We start from the raw sequence: 23,098 nt of genomic DNA, 5'->3' as shown, positions 1-23,098 counted from the left end.
TCATATATCTACTTGCGTAGTTCGTTCGCCGTGCTTATGACACGTGTCATCAAGTAGCAAACGCTGCATACTTCTGGCGTCGAGACTACTTGACAAGTATACAAGGAAATCTTCAAGGTAGTTTTTGATTTCTTTTCACCCCTTTTTCTTCCCCTCTGATTGGCTTAGACTCAAAACACGTCCCAGGCAAGGACGACCGGCGTCTTTTCGCGCGTCGTTTGCGGAGAGCCTGTTTTCGATACAGGATCAGGAACGAGTGCAGGAAGCCTAAATTACCTGTCACTGGAGTGGATCATACACAAATCAGAAAATATGAAAAAAAGGAAACAAATTGCGTGCCTCACTCGCAATCTTACGGATTGGAGCAGACACGAAGCTCTTTCGTTTTGTTTGCTTTCTTGCCTGATTGTTTTTATTGAATAAGCGAAGTGTAGAAACTTATTAAGTTGAGCAGTGTGCAATTCTATTCCAAATGTAACCAGATCCAAACGGTACGAACTGCACTACAAGCTTATATAGTGCGCGGTCTCGCCATGGAAGTTCAAGATTCGGTTAGGCACTCCCTGTAACTACACGTGTTCGTAATTTACACATTCGATAACAACTAAATAAAATAAGATGACAGATATTCTGGCGCAGACAAAAGAGATATGCAACTGGTAACCGCCCCGTTTACGTGCATTGATAGAAACGTTAAGCACTAGGAAAACTTTAACTGATAAAGGCAATAGCTGTGTGCGTATAGACAATGTACACATGCAAGCCGTAACACATTTGAGAAAATTTTTTTCTGGGGTTTTAACGTCCCAAAACCACGATATGCTTATGAGAGACGCCGTAGCGGAGGGATCCGGAAATTTCGACTACCTGGGGTTCTTTAACGTAAACCTAAATCTAAATACACGGGCTTCAAACATTTTCGGCTCCATCGAAAGTCCAGCCGCCGCGACCTTCGGGTCAGCAACCGAGCGCCATAACCACTAGACCACCGCGGCGGCTTCACATTAGAGAAACTCGAAGAGGGAGAAGAGAAGTGACACGAGAAAGGTAGGAGCAAGCTAACGAGGCATAGATCCCAGTTGTCTCGGAAAGATGCCGCACACGATAAAAGTCTGTCCCACATATACGCATGCACGAATGCCATTAACGCCCGAGTGCTCGACGAAGTCGTGCCGTAGTCCTGTGATCTCATTTTTTATTTTTGAGAAATTGAGATCTCGGCTACGACCAGAAGCCAGGGATTATATACTTGAAATGCTTCGAACATTGCACTCGCCTCTGAAGACGCGTAAACGCATGTGTTTGTGTCGACACACCCACACGCACATACATACATACATACATACATACATACATACATACATACATACATACATACATACACACATACATACATACATACATACATACATACATACATACATACATACATACATACATACATACATACATACATACATACATACATACATACATACATACATATGTACACACACAAACGCAGACACGTATACAAACACACACACACACACACACAGCTTCGTCTTGTCACCTATTTTACTCCTCGAACTTCGAATCCAAATACCTCTGCTGCGACAGCCGTCACGACTGAAGCACGCACCTGCCTCTTACACCTTTCTGGAGCGCCGTGACGACTCCTGCATAGGATTCAATGGCTTGGAACAACGAGGGACCTGCCGGACTTGAGCATCGGAGAGGGGTGTCCTCCGAAAACCAAACGAGCCTCTCCTCGCCGAGACTATTTCACTCATCGCTTGCGACTGGTAAGTCGGGCCCAGCAAGTAGTAGCAGGCATGCGGGACGGCGACTTCCTTCCGAGAGCACTTACTCGAGCGTGCACTGCTCATTAGGGTCACGGCGAAGAAGGACGACCACGTTGGCCAGCAAAGGCGTGCTGGGAAGGAACCCGAGTGAACGGGGCTCCTTCTCGACAAGGGGCCCCCGAGGCGCATGCGCACGCCGTATATACATGCCTCTGTACAGCGCCGACGCGTTTAATCGTCTCACGCCGTGGGAGAGTATACAGCCGCGCGTATGCGACAGAAAAAACGCAACAGTCGAGAAGCTGAATGGTCAAAATGCACGGCCTCCGGATAATGGCTCCCGCGGCTGACGTGAGCTCCCGTTTTTTCGCTCGTTTTCAAGCACGGTCATTCTCTCTTAAGTAGAATACGGAGGAGGGAGTCAAGACACGCGGTTGTGGAGGTAAATGACACGCTTGGGCTTCGTGGTGCAAAGTGGGTACGGGAATGACGTGCAAAGTGGTTCTAATATATTGTTTTACGGAACAACTCACGATAACTTCTCCATAGGGCCACGCAACCTGTCAATCAGGAAAAAACGAAATAGCCGATAGTATGTATTTACCTATATCCAGACATTAAATGTGCTCGCTGCAGTCATTCGTGTCATATACGAGCTGCGGGCAGTTCTCGTTATAATCCTTATTAGCTCTTTCATTCAAATGAGGAGTGCACGGTACACCCGTGTCCTTGTCCGCTTAGTGCGCGGTTCACATGGCTACTCCTTTAACATTTAGTGAATCCTTATAAATACTGAACACTGTTTGGCTATAAGGCACGCCTTATAATTGGAGGATGCGGATCGAGTGTTACTTCTAAGCCCGGAAGATCTTAGTACACTCGCTTTTTTCTTATCTTTGTACTCATACGATGTGCAGTAACCGCTGCGGCTGAGAATAAAACGCTCTACTTGCTGCGCATGACGTAACGCAATACTGTTCTTTCTTAACGCGCACGCTTTCGTAACAGCCGGTGTCAACACGACCGATAGGCTTGTTGGCGACGGCATTTTGATCTGCACAGCAACAATCTCCAATACGCACTTGACTTCGGGTAAATTATGGGTGTTGCAAGGTAAGGACCGAGTCTGGCTAATCCAACGTTACTAGAACAAACTCTTCTAGTAACGTTGGGCTAATCGTTTGAGGGCATGACGTCACAAAGGACGTCGGCATAGTTTCGGAGGCCACTTTGTTTACGCAAACACGCAGCATGTCTGCGCCAAGGAGCATAACAGAAGCGATGCTGCTGCGCAGCTACCTTGTCGTCAACAGTCTCCGAGGGTAAACGGACGGGCGAGTTCAATGACGAGGGAGAGAGACAAGACGAAAAGAATGTATAATGATTATAATAACTAAGCCAGCATCTGATTTGAGGGGCCCGGAGTGCGAATGGGGTACACAGAATGGGACACTGAGCGACCGTGGAACGGTTGTGCTGCGGGCACTTTGCTTCACAGTAACGATTTTTTTTTGCGAAGAAAATGAGTTGCCCCGAAGCGATTACCCGTAGAAAAAAAGCAAAAAAAGAACTGCGTAACCGAACGGCGTGGATACACCGACCAGCCGCCCGTCCGGTACATTTGCAAATGACGCGGACCCGTCGTAATTGGCAGAGCGACCCTGCGACGCGTTAGATGGCCTCCATAGGCGCTCATCTGAGAACTATTAGAGTGAGAAGGAGAAGGTGTGTACCGGTCCTTGCACGTGCATGCGTCCTTGCGCGCCATTTTGCGTAATCGGGCCGCCGTGTCTATGAGGGCTTCGGTCGCTGGGGCAAGGCGCAGAACACTGTTTAGTGGCGGTCTCTGTACGGGACCCGTTTGTGACATACAACGAAGCGCATTCCAAGACGTGATGAAATCATCCTCGCGTTGAAAAAAAAAGCAAAAAAAAAAGAAAACAACTTGTGACGCGGACTTGGTACAGTTCTGACGTCGAGCTTTTTCAGTCCCCAACGGAGTCGGATGCAACTGCTTTCGCGACTTTGCGACCTTATTAGTTCTATTACCTCCGACCAGCGAATATTACTCATTCGGCCTTAGTTTGTTGGGGGACGAGCGTGCTGGGAACTCCTGGATACATATACGAATTAGTGTATATTAGCAGTACTTCTAACTGGCCTTGTTGGTGCCATGTTCAGTTTGTGCCAGTTTCTTTTACTGAACATATATAAATCGCACTTACGCTTCCACAATAGATCTCATTTTCCCATTCACGCGCACATACGCATTTATTCGCCAATGTCCAGCTGAATTCTTCCAACGATTAGATCGCTTCGACTGCGGCTCGCATAATCTCGAATTTACTTCGTTTGACGACCTGCCGCTTTATCCGGGAATTTCGCGGACTTCTAGGTGAGCTCTTTGTGCGGCCACACTTTAAAAATAAACAGAGCTCGACCAAAGAAAATCGGTATGTTCCGTGAAATCGGTGCCAAGGAACGGCAATGTCGGTACAGCTCCACTTCATCGTAATTTGGGTTGCGATAACCTTTGACGAGGAAGTCGAAGGCGACGTTCACCAGCTTGTCATTGTTCGTACATATGTGACGCGCAGTTCGTTAGTATCGAGTTAGTTACTTCCTTAAACGTAACTATGTACTTCCGTGTGGCGTTGACGCTTTTAACCCATCTACCATTACACTGTCGAGAGAGCTACGTAACCTCACGCAGTCCGTGCGGTTCCTCTTTATTCCAGCGACGACACGCGACCTCTCCTCACATGCACGCAAGCCCAGCACCCGCTTTAAAAGTGGAGCCCGGAAAAACTATACGCTGAGTTCTCCTTACAGCAGCGTTGTGAATGGGGTTGCAACAGTTTAACGTGGAGGTAGTAACCAGAGAAGCAGTGACGCTCCCAGACGTGCAAAACAAAAGGCGGCGTCCGTGTTTTCCGTGCGTCTTCCGTCGTGCATGCATACGCATTTGCTGCGAGAGCGCTTCTTTAAAAAAAGGCACTGTCCTCTTCAAGACTTTTCCTTTCGTTGCGGTTCGGTTTCTTTGAAGCTTGTGCATACCTGAATGCATAGCGTGAACTGTTGCGGCCGCGTGTGTGTCCTGTTGTACTGCGTAGGAAAGGGAACGCCGAGGGGGGGGGGGGGGGTGCTCGGGAGTGGCGTGGAGCGTACGACGCGGACGTTTCAGAGACAGTCCCGTTGAGCGCCTGTCCACAATAGCCCACGCACACACCGGAAGTGGAGGTGGAGGGAAACAGCGCGTGTGTCGAAACCGGAAGCGGACGCCATCCTGAGAGAGCCAGCGTTCGCGGTGGCAGCGCCCTCCATTTGTCCCCCCCCCCCCCCTCTCTCTCTCTTCAGCTCTGACAGCGTGGACAATGATGAGCGTGCAATATATGCAAGTACGCCAGCGGAAGGCCATAGCCGCGTTGGCCAGGTGCGCGAGAGCTAGTTGTGTGCGTTCGTAAAACGTGTTTGTACGTTCGTATGTATGCGTGCACTCGTGCGCATGCGATACGTTGACGAGCGTAGCGTACGGGGACGCGTCGCCATGGTTACGTCAAGACGTGTATAAAAACAGTAGGGAAGCTGATTGGATGCTGACAACCTTAATGGCTTAAAATGCAATAGTCGCCTATCCAGTGTCCTTATGAGATCAACACACTTAATAAATGGTGTTTCACTCGGCAGAAAGCCAACAAAGAAGAGTGCGCTAAAAGGGGTATCTGGGTGTGTCCAGAAAAGATCGAACACGAGGTCCCGGTCACCATTCACGATTTTGATGAAATTTACTGTAGGTCTAGGCATTACACCCAGAACAATGGATTCGCAGTTAGTTTCGCGACAAAAAAAAATTTGTTCGCCTGAAAAAAAAATATACAAGTTTTGGCCGCAAAAAACACTTTTCCGCCGATTTCGCGATTTCTGAATTTTGAGCGCACCTAGGAAAAAAACGGTGCACTTCTTCGTCACAATATTTATTCCCCTTAAAGAACAAGTGAAATACAATCTTATGAGTTTATTATTTCTCTTTCTTGTCGCATTACTTGTGAAGAAAAAAATCACGAACTTTGCAAATCGCACAAAATACCTGTATTTCAGGAATTTATTGCTGCAAGCAAGTTAAAGTGAGGATAACAAAATTCGGCACATATTAACTTTCATACTTTCGCTCTTTTTTTAAATAATTTGCGTGGTTTTATCTCGCTCCGTTTTACTCGATAATTGGGCTGAAACGTGACTTACCAAAAGCGCCAAATTTTGAAAATTATTTTCTCAAAAAGGCCATTTTTAATTTTTTTTAATCCCTCTGATTGAAGTCAAGGACGTCATCTACCATTCTGCAGAAAAAAAAAAAACGTTGCACTATTTTGGTTGCTAACAAGTTATAGTGCGTCAAATGTGACCATGACAGAGCGGCCGCGTCGTTCCTTCTGTGCTGAAACTCGGGTATCATTTGTTAAAAATACTTGTACGTGACATAATCGCAAATCAGCAGCTCCACACCAACAAATTCGCAGCCAGGTGTCATGGTTCAGCAAGCTTTGTCTTGCGATCAGCCGTTTGACAAACACGCAGCAGCGGCCGCTCGATGCTTCGGGCACTCACATTACATGAGTGCCGCTTTGACTGTGGATGAGCTCCGCTTGCGCGCCAAAATACGCTCAGAGGACAAACGAGAGAAGGAATGCATCACTGTGAAAGTTAAAGGCTGTTAAGTGCCAACGAATGTCATACTATGCAACGAAAACTCTGCCGGCAATTTCCCAGTCAGCGCCTCCAGTAGTGCGCTCATGTGTTGCTTTCTCTCTTCTGATGGCCTAAAGATAATTAGGTTCATTCTATGAGCAACATATGACACAAAATACAGCCATTGACATTTTAAAAAAGTTGTCATACGTGCTTCCGATGGTCGAACAACTCAAACTGAAGTTGTTTTTCATCTCGTGCCAGAACACTTGTGTCAGCCGGCTGTGAAAAGAAGTGTTTCCAAGTCCATTGCTTCATTTAAGAACCGCTTTTACAATACTTTATTGTTGTGCGTCCGCAGATAGTATATTCAAAGCAAGTCGAGTGTTTATCACGATATTTTGCGGCTTCGGGCATAACAGCAGGGAAATAAAATACATGCGTGCTGTATTGAAGGCGCTCACTGGGAAATTGCCGGCAGAGTTTTCGTTGCATAGTATGGCATTCGTTGGCACTTAACAGCCTTTAACTTTCACAGTGATGCATTCCTTCTCTCGTTTGTCCTCTGAGCGTATTTTGGCGCGCAAGCGGAGCTCATCCACAGTCGAAGCGGCACTCATGTAATGTGAGTGCCCGCAGCATCGAGCGGCCGCTGCTGCGGGATTGTCAAGCGGCTGATCGCAAGACAAAGCTTGCTGAACCATGACACCTGGCTGCGAATTTGTTGGTGTGGAGCTGCTGATTTGTGATTATGTCACGTACAAGTATTTTTAACAACTGATACCCGAGTTTCAGCACAGAAGGAACGACGCGGCCGCTGGGCTGGCATGGTCACATTTGACGCGCTATAACTTGTTTGCAACCAAAATAATGCAACGTTATTTTTTCTGTAGAATGGTAGATGACGTCCTTGACTACAATCAGAGGAATTAAAAAAATTAAAAATGACCTTTTTGAGAAAATCTTTTTCAAAGTTCGGCGTTTTTGGTAAATCACTTACGTTTCAACCCAATTATCGAGTAAAACGGAACGCGATAAAACCACGTAAATTATTTTAAAAAAGAGCAAAAGTATCAAAGTTAATATGTACCGATTTTTGTTATCCTCACTTTAACTTGCTTGCAGCAATAAATTCCTGAAATACAGGTATTTTGTGCGATTTGCCAAGTTCGTGATTTTTTTTTTTTCAGAAGTGCTTCGACACGCAAGGGAAATAATAAACTCATAAGATTGTATTTCACTTGTTCTTTAAGGGGAATAAATACTGTGACGATGAAGTGCACCGTTTTTTCCCTAGGTGCACTCAAATTTCAGAAATTGCGAAATTGGCTGAAAAGTGTTTTTTTGCGGTTAAAATTTGTATATTTTTTTCAGGCGAACAAAATTTTTTTTTTCGCGAAACTAACTGCGAAATCTTTGTTCTGGGTGTAATGCCTAGACCTACAGTAAATTTCATCGAAATCGGGAATGATGACCGGGACCTTGTGTTCGATCTTATCTGGACACACCCATCTCCCTTTCCGCAACATGTATTTTAGCATTGATGCCTAGTATACTAAGTGATGAACGAATAAATCATCCGCGAATAGACACTGCGAAGAAATACAACGGAGTGAACTTGCATCCAGGGGCTTTTGGGTGGAAGCTGAATAATCTATCCGTGTGGATCAGTGCAATGTCGAAACCCACACAGTTACCAGAGCGTAAACAATAACAAGACTGTGTTTCAAGGCCGGCAAACACCCCTATGCTGCAAATACAGACACCTCGTATATAGAATACTTGAAGAGTACAAAGACGGGTACGGACAAAAGAATCGATCCTCAACTCCATACCGTGTCACTACGCCTCCCATAGACCCAGTTTTGCCTTTGAACGTAAAGCCGCGAAATTTGACCTTATATCTATCAGCAGTGGTTCGAAACATCCATAAATTCCCTACACGAAAACAGACAAGAAAACAAGTCGTCTTTTATCTATTTACGCAGCTTCAGGTGCTGATAAGGGCGAGCGGAAGTCAAGGCACACGAATAGCTCTGCAGATGCTACAGCAAGCGAAGGCAGAGGCGTACAGCCATTGCCCCATAAAATGTTATCTAGCTGCGCTATTTATGACGGGTTGAGGATGGAGTCACGAACCATGGCACCCGCGCAGGAGCCCCCCACGCTTCGTGTGGTCCCGCACATACGTTATAATGGAACTTCTGAGTGTGCATACGCAAGACGTGCTCATCACGACTACAATGTCAGCGACCGTTCGCTGGTGTTCGCAGCTGCGAAAGTTGCGCTTCGCAAATCCATTTTTAGCGTTCGTAAAGCGGGCCCTCCTTTTGAAGTGCACGGCTGTGAGCACTGCATTTCTCGGTCGTGTCAGCGAATGGCGTCAGTCATGCGCGAAGTTCGAATGAGTGCACGCCGCGTACACGTGTAAATTCGGCGTTCGTAGCCCTGAAATCCAGTTTTCGAAAGAAAAAGATAAAGAAAAAAGCTACAGACAAAATATGAAGGCAGCGTTTCTCCATTTGGTACCATTGGAAGTGAGCTGTGCGCCGCACGGGATACTCCCCCAGCCCTCCTCTTTTTCCTCCCCTGTATTTAGAGAGAGCTGTCGCAATATATTCGAAAAAAAAAAAAAACCAGCCAGTCCTTATGATGGATACATGCTCACTGAATACTGAAGGCCGATCAATATATTGTGACGTAGCTGTTAACACGCCTTTAATACGGCTTGGAGACGTGGCGAACCAGTCACATCCAAGGCACAGAACAACCTCAAGATGAGTCCCGACAATTAAGCGACGATGACGGAGAACCCCATGTGATGACGATCACGTACAAATGATGAAGAAGTGTCTGATAAATGGCCACACTACTAAGATACGTAATAGATAGATGAATGGCCACGCTACTATGATTTACCAAGACTCGTAAATTCCGCCTTAGGCCACACGTGTTTTGATCCAGCGGCCGTGTCCAGATGTACAAAGCAAGCTGTGCCGTTTTACAACACCGTCTGAGCTTTATGTTCCGTGTGCCGCGTTATTTGGCAGCTGTTTCACTTTGCAGAAGCCGATCGTATAAAGACTGTGATGGTACAAGATTCTTGGACTCGAAGTATGCTGCACACTATAGGCTATAAGCCCGCCCGACCACGGTTACGCGATCCAGTGTAACCTTAAAAAATTAAATCCGTGGAACTAAGGCCACGAGGTTGCAGGTTCGATTAGTGGAGCGTTGTAATGGAGGTGGAACGAAAAATTTCTCGTGCACCGTTCAATAACACGTATTAAGAAACTTAGGTAGAAGAATTAATTTGTTTATTATTATCATCATCGACCTATCTTATGTCCATTGCAGGACGAACTCCTGTCCCAATCATCTCCAACCCACCCTCTTAGTTTCAAAGGTGTTTTCTGGCATCACACTGAATTTTTCTGCCGACTCGCCGCACAATGGTTAAATAAGATAAAAGAAAACGACGACAGATAAAAAGTGCGGCGACATATAGTGTGCAGCATACACATATGCATCTCACAGCCCTCGTTTGCGCCTCGCCACGAAAAACCATCTGCAGATTCACAAAACGACGAGGGAGTAAAATGCTCGCTGCCGCTGCTGCTGCTCTATTCGAAAAGCAGAGCGCGAGGAGTCTGACAGCTGCTGGTGGTGGTTCCCTGTACAACCTCCGGAAGGTTATCGCAAATGGTAGCACGGCGTGGGGCTACCGTTAGACACACAGAACACGCCTCTGTTGGTGCACGCCCGTGGAGCTATAAGGGACGAAACGGGGAACATGAGAAAAAAAAAAGAAAGGAAATAAATGTGCTTCTGGCGCCACGCGCGCTCGAAATATCGCGTGCACGTACAATAGACCGTCACCGCGGAATGAATAGAGCGGCGTGGCATTATACAAGCCTGGGGGAAAACGCCCCATGCATGCGAGGCTGCTCTGTGGCTGGGGTGGGCGAGTGTGTAGATGTGGAGAGAGAGATTTGCAATAAGGATCTATGCTGTAGGGGATCGAGGGTTGGCACAGAGGGTCTCGGCGCGTGCTTCGCTCACCGTGCAAAACCTGGATGACAACACGTATATATAAAGCTGCACAGAAGACGACGACGCGGATGACGCGCCAGATGCGCCAGCTGCGATAATTCAAGCGTGCGGCCCGTATCACCATACACGCAGGCCTTTGTAACCGTACTGATTCCGGCCGGCTCGCTCGCCTACTATTACTCCCTTCATCTGCGCACGGATTTAGCTGGGTGGTGCAGTGGTTACGATGCTCGGCTGCTGACCCGAAAGTCGCGGGTTCGATCCCGGCCGCGGCGGCTGCATTTCGATGGAGGCGAAATGTTTGAGACCCGTGTACTTAGATTTATGTGCACGTTATAGAAATAACCCCAGGTGGTCGAACTTTCCGGAGCCTTCCACAACGGCGTGCCTCATAGTCATATCGTGGCTTTGGCACGTAAAGCACCTGAAGTTGTTATTACATGGATTTAGCTGTATCTTTGCCCTTCAATCCTGGGTGATGAGAACTCGTTCTGCGTGGAGCTGCGGTACATAGTGAAATTGTAATTTAAATGGAATGTGCAGATTCTGCATATACGCTGTTCTGGTGTGCCGAACTGCGAAGCGTGGCGTCCGCGTACATATAGTTCAGGAAACGCTGGTATACTGAATGCGACATACGAGATTTTTATACAATCGGCCATGGTATAGTGGCGTCAATTCCTGGATAGGAGGCAGTGCAAGGAAGTGCGGTTATCAAATAACTCGTTGCTGCAAATTGTCGAGCAGGGTGGCAGAACTACAATGCACCACACCATTTGAGTTTCAGCGCATGCGAACAGGTAGACCTCTGGCGTTCAGGAGAACAGTGCAGACACGAGCCGTATGATATTGCCACATACCTGGGCGTATTAGGAAGACACGACATTTCTGAAACAATCTGGTTTCAACAGAGGATGCACAAAAAAGCAAAAAAAAAAAAGAAAAGAAACGTCACCTGATGTGCTGGAACGTTAAACCAAAAAATAAGACGGTGTGTCTATATATGCTATAATCTATACAGTCCTGGAAATGATGCAAATACCAAAACATGAGCAAACCGACAGCCACCTGGCGACGATTATGTTTACCTATATTTCTTCCATTTCGTCATGAGTGACGTGCGCCAGTGACGAGCAAGCTGCTTAATGACCGATGTGTTGCTCGTAATCTGAAGCTTAATGAACGTTGATGCAACCAGGGGATTGGCATTGCTCTCTTCATAAGCTTACACCCGGAAAGTGGACAGGGCTGTCTCTTAATGGTGTTCCTGGGAGCAGAAATTGGCGACAAGCCCGTCATATGCAATACTTAAAGAATCGGTCTAACGCCCTGCTGTAGCGAAAGAAAAGGAAAAGAGAGGACATTGGTTGGCCGCCTTTCAGCATTTTTTTTTTCCTTTTTCGTTCCTTTGACGAGAGCTGACCTCTACTCGAAGATGTGTTATTCGATAGCGTAAATCTGTTCTTTAGTGAGGGTCTTGACATCCACACAGGTGGGTGTTATGCGCTTTGGACAAGTTATCAAAGAGGAGGGGCCAAATTCGTGAAGCCTTCCGTTCGCGAAATAGAACCCAAACTCAAAAGACTTCGTTCAAGGGTACGCGAATCGTGATTCTAACGTAGGTTGGAAGCATCAACTCCTTTGCCGGAACGATATTTATGGCAGTCTATATAATCTCTCTGCAATCTCAGCGGACTTTCTGTTGAATGTCTGAGCTATTTCCATAGGCCATTGCAAGAACAGTTTTCGAATTTCTTTCTAGATGTTTTATATACATATACATACACGTGACAGAAGCTCAGGGGAGGGTGAAAGATTTGAAGTGACGCGTCGAACAATGATTGTCGTTTGGGCGTATGCTTCAGCAAGATGGCAAGGGAACATTGCTTGTTCGACGACTTGATGATGATGACGACGATGATGATTAATAGTTTTTCTTGGCGCAAGGGCCACTTTTTGCCAAAGAGCGCCGGTCAAATGCTAGGAATGAGCTGACAATGATATGTCGTTAGACGACTTGCTTCCCGGTAGACATAGGCACGTATTTATGGTGGTACGAAGTCTGCAGAGAGTATAAAGAGGCACAAGTCCGGACAAAGTCTTAGTTCTTCTTTCGGTTATCCGTCTATACTTTTAAGAAGTGTACTCCTAAGAAGTGTATACGAGTATAAGTCTTCACCGAATTCATTGAAGCACCTCTGCAGAGTTTCTGTGGACTGTCTAAATGAGCTGTTGCAACGGTTATGCCACATAAAACGCGCTTGCCGACTGAGAAGAGAAAACATAAATAAAAACTGTTCAGTCTATCGCCGAATCGCGCATCGTGCGCGCAAGCAAACTCTGCGCGTCACTCGAAGACACGTTCAGCGTGAAAGCATGTCATTGGCGCTTGATACGTCATGATGCAGCGTGTGGTATAAAAGACTCCATCTGACGCTCCTTCCTTGACACGAATGCTCTAAGGCCTGGAGAAGCTCTCCGCGGCAAATATCTCTGCCCTTATGTCATTCTCGCCAAAACCGCGCCGCGGATGTATTAAGGTCGCGTACGTGTTCAACCGTGCCATCCGGAGAACCCGCGTTCACGCACAGAAATAAATAAAAAAAGATAATAAAGAAGGTCCCACGCACTTATATAGGCTCAGAAACGAAAGAAAGAAAAAGCAACGGCCACGAATATTCGCGACTGGGACGCCAAACGATTCGCATCTCCTACGAAGGTTTTTTTACGCCGCAGTTCTTGATGTTACATAAGTCGCAAAATTGCATCCGCTGAGTACGTAAATGTAAGCAAACACAACGTGTGTTGACAAGGACATTGTCACAAGGACACTGTCACGTACAAGCGGAAACGTGAGGTCATAAGGATGTACGAGAAACAGGAGGGAAGACGAGATCCGGTCATGTCTGCCTCAATTGTTTGTTTTGCGGCTCGTTGTTTCGTATTTGAGCATATGATTTCACAGGCCCTTATATAATCGCAAGATAGTCCCTATACGCTAGGATTCAGCCAATCGTGGAGATACCGTGCACTCACACGCACTATAATCGATGCATTTGTTCGGGCTTTGATAACCCGTTACTTCTTTAGTTTGAGTGCGAAATTTGTCCACGGCGACACTTGAACTAGAAACGGTAAAGAAAAGCGCTTCAATCTATCATTTCCTCATTCAAGTGTCAAAATCCCGAAAATAGTCCGCAAAACCGATAAAAACAACACAAAAATACTCATATAATTGTTTGTAAAAGAAAACTCCATCTAATCCATACACTGTTGGTATAATCGAAGCTGACCGGCTAATGGCAGATCATTGACAAGCAAAATGATTTGTGAATTGGGCCACTAGGCCCTTATCTGAATCGACCCGTAAACTTTGCAATTCTAAACACCTATTCGACGTTCTCTATGCATCGTATAGCCATCGCGCGCTCACGACGATCAACTTGCACGGCGCTTCAAGTATGAATAATATCCACTTGTATCTATAGGCCCGGTTGTGTACGTACGCACGCATGATGGGATACGGTGCCGTACGGTGACGACACCTATCCAAGCACCGCACCATGGCTCGTACACACACACGCACGCACACATTGCTAACGGGGCTCATGCATAAGTGATTGTGGGAAACGAGCGCGCACACTACACAGGCCCGCACTTTAGGGCGAAGAAGCGAATACGGAACGCATAATATCGCATCACGCGTGTACAGGTCAATCGAAGCATATCGCTTTCAATCACTCGCGGCTTTCCAGATGCGAACGCCAAGCATTCTTCAAATTCTCTTATCCAGTCCGCTTCATGTTAAAATTTGTTCATTGCCTTGAGACTATATCGCTCTGACGTCGGTGATCTGGCGAGGGTCCCCATAAAACATTTTAAAATAATTGCCGATGGGGAAACTTCAACGCTAATGCACGAAGGCTTGTGCACAAGCGATAACGAAGAATTCCGCTCAAGACAGGGAGAGAGAGAAAGAAACGAAAGGGCAAATGCAGGAAGGTCAACCAAGGACACGCCTGGTTTGCTATCCTACAGTTCGGGAAGGGCGAAATCGGGCCCATGTATGAAGCGCACCACCGAGCTAAAAAACCTCATTGGCTTATCAACGGCAAGAAAAACTGAGCATTAGGTCCCCAGAACGGTATTCTCAATAGCTTCTCGTGACCAAGGTGGGTGGGCGGTGAGAATTTTCAGGGCAAAAAAAGAAAAAGAAAAGGGAACTCTTCGTTCGTGCGTGCTCATTTGCCACTGGTATGGGCAGCCTCCGTTTATCGCATGTCCCTACGTACAATTTCAAAGGGCACGGTTTCGTTTTGTCTTGTTAGAACGCGGCCCTACATTCACTTTACAAGTTCATATTTCTATGTGTAGCGGCGGTTTCCTATGCATAACGTCACGGCGAGTCGGGCAGCTGACTCAGACGCTCTTTCGCGTCGTGGCTACCGTCCTTCGTCGTTAAAACGAGGAACTGCGCGTACTCCTGAAAATGACAGCTTTCTGCGTCTCGCCGAGGACAAAAGCCAGTCCAGAAAAACGGTGGAAATGTATTGGAAGTGGTCGCTCCACGCCCTTCCCGAGAGAGCGGGCGGTATTTGTCCGCGCGCAAGAGGGATTAAAAAGCTGTAGTTGACGATGGCTCGATGCCAGGCGAAAGAAAAAACGGCGCTGGAAACCGTTGCCTATATACGTATGATTGGTATATGCTGCCAGCTATGCTTCCCAAGAGATTCACAGTGTGCGCCTTTTGCTTCCGGTGCCGACGTAACCGCCAATCTTACACTCTAAGAAAAAGACTTTTCTTTGAGTCCTGACTTGCCACGTGTATGACTCTCTTTAAGGAGCCAGGTGAACTCCCTTTGGAGATCATTATACTCTCCCCGAAGAGTCGTGGGACCCAAAAGAGAGTTAACATGTCCTTTTAAAGAGAGTCATATACGTGGAATGTCGGGACTCAACGAAAGGAGTAACACATACTCCTCTTTTTTTTTTCTCTATAGTGTGTACAACGGCACTAAATGAACGTCCCCGCGAAGGTGCACGACCGGGAGACGCCCTTTTGCGCAACTGTCGATCACGCTTACCTCGCCGTATTAAAACATGCGTCCATCCGTCCGTCGCTCATTTGCAAATAAAGGCGAGACTGGGCGCGTGCCAATTGGCGACCCGTTTCCGGCGCATCCTGTTGACGGTGCGTATGTGATCGAGTCACGAGAACCGCGCAAACACTCGCAACAAGCACTCGTCCGAGCGGTCATGCATGCACGAACGCCGGGCGCTGTGCATGCATATACGTGCAAGCGGCGCACCGCGTTCGCTAGTAATCACATGTACTACGACCGGCCGGCTCGAAGGATGGAATCAACAGGTTCGTGCGTCCCAGCGAGCTGGGGATTATCGAGCACACAATCGGCATATGCTAAGCGTGACGCGCACGAATGCGTTTCGTATGCGTGAACCTGTCCCTCGTCCTGTCAAGGACACACATCGGCAGGAACGAGACGGGTCATGTGGGTGAACAGGCTATGTATTAAACAAAACATATCTTGCGTAAGAGCGTTTCATCGCTGGATACGAGGTTCGAGGGCCCGCCGTTCACGCAGCGATCGTACTGACGGTGAATCGTACCGCTGGGCGTTGGGGACACTCAGTATCGGTAAACGCCAGATTATTTTTTTTTATAAAGGCCCAGATACTTCTGGGGAGATACGGCTGCTGAAGAACCACAGTGACAAGCAATGTCACCCAGCTACCGTAGTTCAATTTCGATCAGACCCAAGTGGCACGTTAAACACTTTCGACAACCCACGTTCCGTTCTAGAAAAAGACCGTCCGTGAGAACGCTATTAGACAGATTTAGAATTGGTTAACTAGAACTTTGTGTACACAACGCATCTTCGTGCGTTATCCACTGCTTGCGTAGCCAAGCCGTCCGCAACGCTCCTTTGCGCGGAGCTCGTGAAAACCCGAGCGCGATACACTCGCGTTTCCGTTTTTCGGAGGACAAACCCAGTTCTAAAGCATAAGCGGTGCGCTTACGCGAACCCAACGAACCCAAGGCCTGGGTAACCAGTTATAAAGCTCTCTATAACTGTACACCGTTTACGTCGAGGTACAGTCAGCCATCGATACATCCGCTCAGATATTAGATGGCGTGTGCACCGTGGAATGCGTGATTACTCACCAGGAAGGGCAGATGGTTGACGGCGAAGGAGAGCAACGTAACCACGGCAACGACCGTCCAGCGATACTCTGACACACCGGCCTCGCACAGAACCTGCGGGCTGTACGGCCTCCTGGACGTCTGTCTTCCGAGCACGTGCAGAGGCTTCGAACTGGACGAGCTGACGCTGCTGCCGGTGCTGGTCGTCCCGTACTCCGGCGTCGCGGTGCGCAGCTGCTGGAGGCGCGCCTTGCGACCGAGCTGCCATCGCTGCACTTCCATGGCCACACTCATGCCGACGCTGCTCGCCATGAGCATCCCGTAGAGGACGAGCACGAACAGCGTGTACCGGCTGTCCCAGAGCTGCGGGTGTAGCGAGCACTCAAGCATGGACTCCGAGGAGCGGGCGAACGCCGACGCGACGCCGATCAGGACGCCGATGACGGCGAGCACGGCGACGTGGTACCGGATCTGGTTGCGGCGTACGCTGAACCGGTACCGGTACGGCCATCGGATTGTGAGCAGCCGGTCGCCTACGGCAGACGCTAGCGTCGTCAGCTGGAAGGTGCGGCTCGCCGCCAGTCCCCACAGCACGAACCCGCACGGGGCGGCGGCCATCTTGGGCCCGATGAGTCGAAGCACCGAGAAGGCGAAGCAGAAGAGCGCCGTGACCAGGTCCTGGCAGCAGACGGACAGCAGGAACAGGTCGACGGTCCTCCACTTGCGACGGTACGTGTGGAACACGTAGGCCACCCAGAGGCATAGCACTATGAGCACGGGTGCCGTGGCCGATACGGCCAGCCAGAGCACTGGGAAGAGCTCCATGGTGAACTGAAAGCCCGCCGTGGTTGCGGTTTTTGTGCGTAGCCCCGGACGGGAAGTCGCGAAGGGCTCTTTTCACATGACGGGATTGTTGCTCGATGAAGGCGAGTCGCTACGGCAGCAGCGGTGGGGGGCGGCGCTGGTATAATCGCTAGTCGATCGTCTCGAGTTTGGCAGCGTCGGATACTTGGGGCGAAGCAATGAGCCACGAGGTTTCTCTTTTCTCTCTCGACGCGTTCACATCACTGGCTTACGGTAGAATTCCTGGCTCTGTGAGCCGGAACACCAAAGTCACAAAAGGTGTCGAGCTGACGGCGACACACTGGCTACTGCCGACGGCTCGCCAGTAGTACCACGCTCGCCGAACAATAGCCTAACAAAATCATCCCAGCGCGAGCCTCGCACCGTGCATCCTTATTATCGAAAGCGCGGGTCCGCACTGACGACCACATGCACACCTTCCTCAGTCGGTCGCTGGGTCACTCGCACAGCGCCAAGTTTCGAGGCGCGCATCCACTCGAAGAGCCAGCAGCAGTAGCACCCAGAGACACTCGCGCACAGACACACACTCACTCACAAGCAGTGCGATCCCCGGGCGGCACTCGAGGATCTGGTTACTCGGGATATCCAGTTTCCGAAGAAGGCGTCCGTCGTCGTCGTCAAACGCCGCCTGCGGCGCCGCCGCAAAGGCACTGAGCCTTTCGGCCCAAAACACGCTCACACAACAGCGCGGGCACGCACCGCCACACACGAGCACGGGAGTAGAGAGAGCCGCGGCGAAGTGTGTATCCGGAACAAGGGGAGCGCGGAGCGCACAGGTCCCGTCGCAGCGCAGTCGAAGCGCGGTCTGCTGGTCTACCCGGTTTCTTTGGCAGGCGCCGCCGCCGATGCTTCGGTTCTCTTCTCCCGGCGGGACGGGCGAGAGGCGCGGGATGCGAGGCGGGTGCCACTCCGAACGAGATGGGAAAGGAGGGCAGTCCCCGGACCTGCCTACTCCGGCACGACTCGTGCGGACCGGAAAGCACGCTTCGTGCATGCGGGTGCACTTCCATCCACTCCAGGTGTAGTCGTTGGGTTGTCATTGCAGAGCATGCAGCCGCAACTACCGGGAGAATGCGTCGAGTGCTTCGGATCATCATCAAGGCATTCACGATGCTTTATCAGCGTCTAGCTTCCAGCTGTTTCCGCAGAAGCAATCTTCAACGTGGGCTCATGTTTTCATAAATTTCCTTCACGATTTTTACCGGGATCGTCCGCGGAAAACTGGGAAGGGTGGTGGGGGTATGCGCCACAGAAAGCGGGCATGTGCCAAGCAGCTCGTGGCATAGCATGTATATAAAAGGGGTGGCGAAGGGAAGTGAGGCTGAGGAGGAATGAGAGGAGTAGGGGAGTAGGTAAAGCATAGTATAGTATCGCAAGGTGAGAGAAAGGGAAGTGAGGGTGAGAAGGAAGGAAAGGAGGAGGGGAAGGCCACCAGGTCCGCTGTTTCCTCAGTCTTAGCACCACAACTGCGTAGGTGCCTCATTTTTTTTTTTTTTTTTTTGGTTCATCAAGAAGACCTGGCTGCTGGAATTGTCGCTACCAGAGAGGCTATTTGCTTTGATGTGACCGGCGCATCGTGTACGCAGTGAAGGCGGTTTCCTATTTTCTTGCTCAGTATGGGGCGAAATCACACGTTTCTGCTCGCAGGGACGACCAAATAGATACAGAGCGAAGGAAAGAGAGGACTTGAATGATGTCAGCCAAAATGAAGTCACGCTACAAAGCCTACAAGTCACACGCTTGTGCGCTCCTAGCCGGTGAGACATATGCGGCGTATCCAAGACAGGGTAATACTTCGGAAGAAGAGCGATTGCCGTCGTCCGAAGTGGTCGAAAGTAGAAAGCACAGATAAAATGTTGCTGTTGCTTCGTGATGAATTAAATTACCTAGAAGAGTACACCATAAAAAGAAAGACGCAGGAAGAAGCTGAAAGCGCGTTTTGTCTGTCCTTGGCGATGACATCGCATTTGTCATCGATGTCGGTCCCTGAGTCGACTGCGCTAAGATAAGAAAAATGAATCACTAAATAGGATCGTCCCAGAATGAACCTCAACTTAATCGTTGACCTATGCCCTATGTGGCAGAATAATGACGCTTGAAAATAATGAATACAATTACCCTAAGGCACCAATAAAGTTTGCAGCACGAAGGTATACAAGGAAATCCGTACGTAGATCTCGGAAATAAAGCTTTTTAGTCGCCGAAAAATTCGTCCTGGTCCGGGGATCGAACCCTGGACCAGCACCTATCAGAGGCGGTCGCTCTATTTTTTTTTTTTCATTTCTTAACCCTTCCGCCACCTTGCGGGGTTCCACAGAACTGATTTGCAGCCGACTTTGCGCTGTGAATGCGTACATAGTAGACGGGTTCACTACTATAGTCCCTATTAACCACCGGTTGCCCCAGAAGTGGGCTATTTTTGGCATGTGGGCGGAGAACGCACAGTTGGATGAGCATGATGTCGTGGCTTTGATACAGGGTTATGTGGACACATCGCAAGAACATTAACCCAGCTTCACTAACTTAACGTCTCGAGCACTGATTAAGCAGCAGGGCTAGTGGCATCAATTGCTTGACTCTTTTTTTCATGTATTTTTTTTCTTTTTCATTTGCTTTTCCTCTGCTAGAATTTTCCTTCGTTTACTCTACTAGTTTTTCAGCTTTTTGATGCCACTAGTCCTGCTGATTAATCAGACCTCGCGACGATCAGTCGGTGAAGCTGAGATAACGTTCTTGGGGATTTTTTTTTTAAGTTTCGGCGATTAGAGCCAGCGCAATCTCTCTTTAAACTCATTTATTTTTTTGTCTCCCTCATTCTTCCGGATCAGAAAGACGTCGTCGTCGTCGTTCAAGTGCCAATTCCCGCTGGCCCTTCCGACGGGCGGCTTCTTCTTCCGGAGAGCGCACGACCTTAGCAACATCACCGAACATTCTGGTTATAGGCAGCTTCGTTGTTATTGGATTGGAGGTGAGTAGTAGGGCTTGCCCAATTTCTGTATACAACATATTCGTTATAGGCACCGCGAACGACGCACCGTAGGGATTAACATCGGCATTAAACATCTACGCTGTTAAAAGCTGCGATGCAGAAATACCGTCGAATGTAGTCTGAACATTATAGTGAGAATGAGTGATGAACGTGGAGGTGATTGGGCAGCGATGGGGTCTGCCTGGCATGCTTAGCCCGTAATTGCTCCGCCATGCAGTGCTCCGCTAAGGGGTCCGTAGTTGGCACATAATATATACAAATCTGTGCTATACTTGAACCTCGTCGATGTCCGCCGCGGTGGTTGTAGCGGTTACGGTGCTCGGCTGCGGACCCGAAGGTCGCGGTTTTGATCCCGGCCGCGGCGGTCGCATTTCGATGGAGGCAAAATGCTAGAGAGGCCCCTGTACTGCGCGAGGTCAGTGCACGTTAAAGAACGCTGGATGGGAAGATTTCCGGAGCCCTCCACTACGACGTGCCTCATAATGATATCGTTGTTTTGGCACGTAAAACCCCAGATGTTATAATTATTATTATGAACTTCATCGATGAATCGGCGTAATTATTTAAGCCTTGTGATACAAAACACTATTATGGTTGGCTTCAGAAGCAAGTGATCATGATTCCACTTCTTAAGATAACTTTCGTCTTTCATTACGTTGTCGTTCTAATGTAATTGTCATACGGTGCATTATCGTTGCGCCATCTCTCTTCCCACGTTCACTGTCGCTGCTACTGGAAACTTTCAGGCATATTTTTGCATCTTTTTTTTTCATTAATTCGCTGTATTTATTTAGCAACACCGAAAAGTAAAAACCAGTAGGTGTATTACCTCGTTTGATAAGGCATCTAAGGCTTTCGCCTTAATAAACTTTCACTTAATGTAACTTGTCGCTGATCTCGATTAATACACTTTGCAACCTCAGTGAAACAGCCGGTAGGGGCCGCGATTACGTCTGACCGAACGGACAGCTCTCAAACGTCGCGCGCGCGCTCTGGGCCTCCAGCGCTCTCCGGAGAGCACATACAGGGTCATGAAAGTGGTGCAGTACACTTTTTTTTTTTCTTGCGCGCCGAAGGATCGCCACAGGAGCACCAGGTGGGCAGTCAGAAACCAGAAAGCGTGAATCCGTGAAGACGTCCTCTTTCCCCTCTCTCTCCCTCCTTTCTTTCAAATTGTGGGGATGAGGTTTGGCTTCCTCTGCTCTTCTCGACCTCCTCCTCGCGGACTCGTTGACGAGGTGCGGCGCTGTCGTCGTCGTCCTCTTGGCGGCGGCGCCGGCGCCTTCTTCGATATTACGGCCTCCTCCTACCAAAGTGGATCACCCGCGCCGCCGCGTCCGTCGGTTCCTCGCTTACGGGAAGTCGCCCCTCCAAGAAGTGGGCCAACTGCACTCCTGCCGCCTCACGAGTCTTCGCGACCGCTCCTGCCGCCTAGATGCCGAGCGTAGAACACCGGCGCCGTTACGGTGACATGTATCAACGCCCACTTTCGGATATTCAACGGAGCGGAAAGGTGGCACGCGATAATAGATAATAAAAAGAAATAATGGCTATATATACAGCCATAGTTTAAGGGTCCTGAAAAACGTCCTTTATTAGTTTTTTTCTTCTCTGTCTTCACCGCTGCCATTGGCAGCAGATAACGGTTCACAGTCCAACCCCTGCTTGCTTAACAAGATCCGAGGCAATTAACTTGCAAAGAAGCTCTCGTTTATAACAAGGTCAGTGGGACGGAGTCAACAAGAAACATACAACGACAAGACCTGTCTCCGGCTCTGGGACGTGCAACGGTGGTGATCCAAATGCATAGCGTTTCGAAGTCCTCGTTGAGTTTGCATGAAAGAAAAACAACGCCCGCCGATTCCAGGCACTTTTCCTGATCCGCAAGCGCTCTTCTTTGCAATGCACATGTGCACAGCTAATGGTGGCACGGGTCGTGCGCAGTTCAAACAAAAACAATGTGCTGACTGCAATGAGACTGGCGTGATGCGCGTATAGTTTTGTAACAGGGTTCATGTGTATGCACCGCATGCGACGTCGAGTACAGAACTTTTACTGTGTCTGCGGAAACAACAGTGTCCTTTCTCTTGATTTCTTAAACTTTTCTTCCGCTTCCCGAGTGTAGGGTAGCCGACCGGGCTCAGCCTTGGTTAACGTCCTTGCCTCTCTTTTATCCCTATTTCATCTATCTGCCTCTCATGCCGATATTCCTTTGATGTGCTAGAATCCCTGTTTGAGTCCTTTTTTTTGTTTATTTATTTTCATGGCCTAAGGCTTTGTTGAGTTCTCTCCCTCCCCCTCCATCTTTCTCTTTAAATTTAGTCAGCAAATATCATCTGGCTCAGTGAAATGGTGTGAGGGTAATTCCAGGCGTTTTACTGCTTGCATAAAGGCATTTCCAAGTGCAATTTCAGTAGCAGCCTCGACGAAGAGAAGGCCGCTTGTCGAGACTTTGGCTCCAGCGACATCCCAACGAATTTCTCACCTCTTCAATCTTCCATCTTCCCCTGAAAGTCTGCCTTTCTTTGCAAATTCAGTGTTATTTGTTCAGGCTATAAG

The 23,098-nt window shown here is 48.6% G+C and overlaps 1 protein-coding gene across 1 annotated transcript in view; it reads right to left on the bottom strand.

Moving 5' to 3' along the window:
* Positions 1-18,376, bottom strand: part of LOC119390149 (uncharacterized) — a 150,840-nt gene extending 132,464 nt beyond the window's left edge. The window contains 1 exon segment of the mRNA XM_037657713.2: positions 16,708-18,376. Coding sequence (XP_037513641.1) covers positions 16,708-17,511 — 804 coding nt within the window. The 5' untranslated portion in view covers positions 17,512-18,376.
* Positions 18,377-23,098: the final 4,722 nt, after the last annotated feature.

Source organism: Rhipicephalus sanguineus, chromosome 4, assembly GCF_013339695.2.
Source record: "Rhipicephalus sanguineus isolate Rsan-2018 chromosome 4, BIME_Rsan_1.4, whole genome shotgun sequence".
NCBI classification, from domain to species: Eukaryota; Metazoa; Arthropoda; class Arachnida; order Ixodida; family Ixodidae; genus Rhipicephalus; species Rhipicephalus sanguineus.
The sequence above is the reverse complement of the archived record's forward strand: the minus strand, read 5'-3'. Positions and strand labels throughout refer to the sequence as shown.